A 6,433-nucleotide genomic window follows, 5' to 3' on the forward strand; every position below is an offset into this window, starting at 1 on the left:
AGGTAAAGTAACATTCCCAAGATTATACAACTTGTTAATGGTAAAGTCCCAACTTTGAACCTTGGTAGTCTGACAGTATTTATGGCTTAAACACAAAACATACTGTCTCTAGAATATAAGCTTCCCGAGGTCAGGCACTCTTGAATTTCTGATAGGGAGAACACAGAGCTAAGCATATGGAGAACTATGAATTTATACTTGGTGAGTTAGTGTTTCATTACTTAGAATTTGTAAGATCTCCCAAGACCAAATTGTGGATATTTCTCTTAAATTTTCCATTGCTGCTCAACCAACCAAGGAGAGAAGATTGTCTCTATGACAGAGTTTCATCTACAAAGCCAAATGCCCTCAATAAGACTCATCTTCAGAAGGCTCTCCCTAGGCAGAGTTAAATTCAGTCAGAGCCCCAGGTAGTTCAACCTCATTCATGGTGGTGTCTTCTTTCTGCACCCCAGAGCACTGGAGAAGCATGGAAGGGGGAAACCTGAGCCAAGGGATTGAGTTTGAGCTCTTGGGCCTCACCACTGACCCCCGGCTCCAGAGGCTACTCTTTGTGGTGTTCCTGGGCATGTACACTGCCACTCTGCTGGGGAACCTGGTCATGTTCCTCCTGATCCATGTGAGTGCCACCCTACACACACCCATGTACTCCCTCCTGAAGAGCCTCTCCTTCTTGGACTTCTGCTACTCCTCCACGGTTGTGCCCCAGATGCTGGTGAACTTCTTAGCCAAGAGGAAAGTGATCTCCTACTTTGGCTGCATGACTCAGATGTTCTTCTATGCGGGTTTTGCCACCAGTGAGTGCTATCTCATTGCTGCCATGGCCTGTGACCGCTATGTCGCTATTTGTAACCCCTTGCTCTACACAGCCATCATATCTCCTGGGGTCTGTGCCTTGCTGATTATGGGCTCCTACAGTGCAGGATTCCTCAATTCTCTTATCCACACTAGCTGTATCTTTAGTCTGAAATTCTGTGGTGCTCATGTGGTCACTCACTTCTTCTGTGATGGACCACCCATCCTATCTCTGTCTTGTGTGGACACCTTACTGTGTGAGATCCTGCTCTTCATTTTTGCTGGTTTCAACCTTTTGAGCTGCACCCTCACCATCCTGATCTCCTACTTCTTAATTCTCAACACCATCCTGAGAATGAGCTCAGCCCAGGGCAGGTTTAAGGCATTTTCCACCTGTGCATCCCACCTCACTGCCGTCTGCCTCTTCTTTGGCACAACACTTTTTATGTACCTGCGCCCCAGGTCTGTCTACTCCCTGACCCAGGACCGCACAGTTGCTGTGATCTACACAGTGGTGATCCCAATGCTAAACCCCCTCATCTACTCTTTGAGAAACAAGGACGTGAAGGAAGCTTTAAGAAAGATTTGGGGTAGGAAAACAATGGAATGATTTCTCAATGCATTACCACATATCTTTAGAAAGCCAAGGGAACTTTTATCTTGGGTGGTGTCACCCTGAGCACATTCCCATGCCCACCCCTGTGAATAGTGGGCATGCCCTCTGGTCTGCAGGTGCTTCTGCATCTACCTGCCACAGAAGAACCCATGGTGACCTAGAGACTAAGTAGCAAGAAGGGTGTGTCTGCTTGTTGCATAATTGAACCTGTTGGCAAGACTTTGTTATCCATGTTGAGATGCTTCATTCATTTTTCCAAGTTTGTGTATTTTCTTTCCTTCCTTCCTTCTTTCCTTCCTCCCAGCCTCCCTGCCCCCAACCCCTCTTTCTCTCTTTCTTTCTTCTCACTCTGTCACCAAGGCTGGAGGACAGTGGCATGAACATGGCTCAGTGCAGTCTCAACCTCCTGGCCTCAAGCGATCCTCTTGCCTCAGTTTCCTGAGTATCTGGGACTACAGGTGGATGCCACCACACCTGGCTAAATTCTTGATAGGGAGAACATAAAGCTAAGCATATGGAAAACTATGAATATATACTTGGTGAGTGACTGTTTCATTACTTAGAACTTTTAAGATCCCCCAAGACCAAACTGGATATTTCTCAAATTTTTCATTGCTGCTCAAGTAATGCTTGCCAACTAACCAACCAGCCAACCAAGGAGAGAAGACAGTCTCTATGACAGGGTTTCATCTACAAAGCCAAATGCTCTCAATAAGACTCATCTTCAGAAGGCTGTTTTTAATTTTTGTAGAGATGGGGTCTCGCTATGTTGCCCAGGCTGGTCTTACACTCCTGAGCTCAAGTGATCCTCCCACCCTGGCCTCTCAAAGTGCTGGGATTACAAGCATCAGCTGCCATGCCAGCCTGTCATTCTTCTTTTTAAATATAGGCATTTAAGACAAATTTTTCAAATTCTGTCTAACCTGCATCCCACATTTTGAAATACAGTGGTTTTAGTATTAAGTTCTGTGTATATTCTAATTTTTGTTACCATTTATTCTTTAATCCATGAGGATTTTTTTTTCAATGTCCTAATATCTGGGGCATTTATGAAAAATCTACACCCAACATTACACTTACTAGTGAAATAATTGCTTTCCCCTTAAGATCTGAAACAAGGCAGGATATATGCTATTGCCATCTCTATTTAACATTGTTCTGAAGGCTGTAGCAAGTACATTGAAACAAACAAACAAACCAAGCATCTAGATTGGTAAAGGAGAATAAAAATTGTCTTTATTTGTAGATAATATAATCCTGAATATAGAACATTCCAAGTAATCTATTAAAAAACTCCACTAGGCCAGGCACAGTGGCTCATGCCTGTATTCACAGAACTTTGGGAGGCTGAGGTGGGCAGCCCACGAGGTCAGGAGATTGAGACCATCCTGGCCAACATGGTGAAACCCCGTCTCTACTAAAAATACAAAAATTAGCTGGGCATGGTGGTATGAGCCTGTAGTCCCAGCTATTCGGGGAGGCTAAGGCAGGAGAATCACTTGAACCCAGGAGGTGGAGGTTGCAGTGAGCTGAGATCATGCCATTGCACTCCAGCCTGGCGATAGAGTGAGATTTGGTCTCAAAAAAAACAAAAACAAGGCCGGGTGCGGTGGCTCAAGCCCGTAATCCCAGCACTTTGGGAGGCCGAGGTGGGTGGATCACGAGGTCAAGAGATCAAGACCATCCTGGTCAACAAGGTGAAATCCCGTCTCTACTAATACAAAAAATTAGCTGGGCATGGTGGCACGTGCCTGTAATCCCAGCTACTCAGGAGGAGGCTGAGGCAGGAGAATTGCCTGAACCCAGGAGGCGGAGGTTGCGGTGAGCCGAGATCGCGCCATTGCACTCCAACCTGGGTAACAAGAGCGAAACTCCGTCTCAAAAAACAAAACAAAACAAAACAAAACAAAACAAAACAAAACAAAACAAACAAAACAAAAACAAAAACAAAAAACAAAACAAAACAAAACCAAAAAAAATCCACTAGAACTAATAACCAAGTTCCGTAAAATTACAGAATACAAAAACAATATAGAAAAATTAGTTATATTTTTATATATTGGCAAGAAATAATCAAAAAATGAAAGAAAACAATTCTTTAACAATAGTGTTTCCGAAAATTAAATACTTAGGAAAAGTTTGGCAAAATAAACTCAAGACTCACATACCAGAAATAATAAAACATTACTGAGAAAAGTTAGAGAAGATTTAAAGAAATGGAAAGACATTCAATGTTCATGAACTGGAATAATCAATATCATTAACATGGCAATATCAAACTGTTCTATAGATTCAATATAATCCTTAGGAAAATCTCAGCAGGCTGTATCTTAAAAAATTGACAAGTTTGTCCTAAGACATATAAGCAAATACAAATAAACCAGAATACCTAAACAATTTTAAAAAGGACAGGTTGACTCACGCTTGTAATGCAAGAAATTTGGGAAGCCAAGACAGGTGGATTGCTTGAGGCTACGAGTTCGAGACGAGCCTGGGCAAGATGGAAAATCCCTGTCTCTACAGAAAATACAGAAATTACCTGGATGTGGTTGTGCATGCCTTTAATCCCAGCTACTAGAGAGGCTGAGGTGGGAGGATCGCTTGAGCCTGGGAAGTTGAGGCTTCAGGGAGCTGTGATTTTGCCACCACACTCCAGCCTGGACAACAAGACAAGACCCTGTACTAAAAATAAAAATTTTTAAAAGGGACAAAATTGGAAGAATACAGACTCAATTTTAAAGCTTTACATAAAGCTATAGTTATCAAAATAATGGGGGTAGTGGCATAAGGATGAGTATGTAGGTTAATGGAACATAATTTAGAATCAAGAAACAATCCTTTGGATTATGGTCAATTGACTTTTATCTGAAGAAAAATCTGACAAAAGATGCAGAAGACCTGTACATTGAAAACAACAAAATACTGTTAAAGATATGAAACACCTAAAGAAATAAAGGTACATGCCAAGTTTACTGGTACAAAATTTAATACTGTTAAGACGTAAATACTCCCCAAACTGATCTTGAAATTCAATTCTATCCCAATCAAAATCCCACCAGGCTTTTAATATATACTGACAAATTAATTCTAAAATTCATATGGACACGCAAAGACTTAGAATAACCAAAGCAACTTTGAAAAAGAACAAAGTTGAAAGTCTGACTACCTGATTTCAAGAATTATATGGTTACAATAATCAAGACAGTGTTGTATTGCTGTAAAAATAGATCAATGGAACAGAATAGAGAGACCACAATTAGACCCCAAACAAATATGTGGACAGCTGATTTTCAACAAAGCTACCAAGGCAATTTAATGGGGAAAGAATAGTCTTTTTAACAAATGCCATAGGAATATTTAGCTATCTGTATGCAGAAAAATAAACTTTTATTCATATGTCACACCAAATAAGAATAATTATGAATGGATCAGAGACCTAACTATAAGACCTAAAACTATAAAACTTTTAAAAGAAAACATAGGAGAAAACCTTTGTGACCTTGAGGTAGACAAAGATTTCTGAGATATGACACAAAAAGCATGATCTATAAAGTAACAAATGGAACCTCATTCACACTAAAATACATCAAAGACACAGTAGCAAAAAGGCCAAGTGCAGTGGTGCATGTTTATAGTCCTAGCTATGAGAGGTTTGGGCAGGAGGATCACTTAGACCCAGGTTTTCGAGGAGGCTGCAGTGTGATATAGTCTTATCTGTGAATAGCCACTGCACTCCAACCTGGGCAACACAATGAGACACTGTCTCTGAAAATATATATGCACACAAATACACACACACATACACACACACACACACACACAAAGCCCCACAGGTTATAAGAAAATATTTTCAATTGTATATGTGATAAAGCACTTGCATCCTGAATACACAGAAAACTCTCAATGCTCTATAAAAAACATCTCAATAAGAAAAGGGGCAAAAGATTTGAACAACCACTTCACCAAAGAAGATATTCAGAAGGGAAAAAAGCACATGAAAAGAAGTTTAACATCATAAGGAGATGCAAACTGAAATGCAAGTTAAATTAAAATGCAACAAGATAACAAAACACCTAAAAATAGGTAAAATGAACAAGATTGACTATAGCAAATGTTGGTGAGGATGTGAAGCAACTGAACTCTAATACACTGCTGGTGGGAATGGGAAATGGTAAAACCACACTGGAAATCAGTTTGGTGGTTTCACAAAATGTTCAATAGATACCTACTATATAAAACAACTATTCCATTTATTATATTCTACTAAGAGAAATAAAATATATGCTATATATGCCTTATGATACATGCTTTTATTTCTCTTGGGATATAATGAATGGAATAGTTGTTTCATATGGTAGACTCTACAAAAGACTTGTGCACAAATGTTCTTAGTAGCTCTATTTGGAATACGCCAAAACTAGAAATAACCCAAATGCCCATTAACGGGTAAATGAGGGGAAAACCCCCTGGTCCGTACAAGGCAATACTACTCAGCAATAAAAGGAATGAATTATTATTTACATGTTACAACACAGAATAATCTCAAAATATGCCAAATAAAACAGACAAAATGTATATATTGTACAATTCCATCTATAAAATTCTAGAAGATGCAAAATAATCTGTAACAACAGAACAACAACAGGTCAGGGGATGCTGATGGAACTGGGAGACCCACATGAAGGGAAGAAGGGAAGGTTACAAAGGGACATGAGAAAACTGTAGGGGATGACAAACATGTTTATAATGATAGTGGTGATGGATTCATGGATATACACATGTCAAAACTTAAACAAGTTTTACACTATAAATATGTGTGTTTATTGCATGGCAATTATACATCCATCCAGATGTTAAAATAGGGCCACCAACTCTTTTCTATTACTCTCAGTAAGAGATGGATTTTAATTCTCTTTCCCCCGAGTCCGGGTGGCCTTAGTGTCTGGTTTGACCATTAGAATGCAGCAGATACTGGGACTTCCGAGCTTAGATCATAAGAGGCCTTGCACCTTTGGCACAGCT

The 6,433-nt window shown here is 40.0% G+C and overlaps 1 protein-coding gene across 1 annotated transcript; it reads left to right on the forward strand.

Moving 5' to 3' along the window:
- The first annotated feature begins 286 nt into the window (after positions 1–286).
- On the forward strand, positions 287–1,477 carry LOC105726596 (olfactory receptor 5AU1). The gene has a single exon (XM_012466113.3). The coding sequence runs from the start codon at positions 428–430 to the stop codon at positions 1,403–1,405; it is 978 nt and encodes a 325-aa protein (XP_012321536.3). The 5' UTR covers positions 287–427; the 3' UTR covers positions 1,406–1,477.
- Positions 1,478–6,433: the final 4,956 nt, after the last annotated feature.

This window comes from Aotus nancymaae, unplaced genomic scaffold (genome assembly GCF_030222135.1).
Source record: "Aotus nancymaae isolate 86718 unplaced genomic scaffold, 86718_ANA_hifiasm-v0.15.2.pri h1tg000011l, whole genome shotgun sequence".
Classification (NCBI taxonomy): Eukaryota; Metazoa; Chordata; class Mammalia; order Primates; family Aotidae; genus Aotus; species Aotus nancymaae.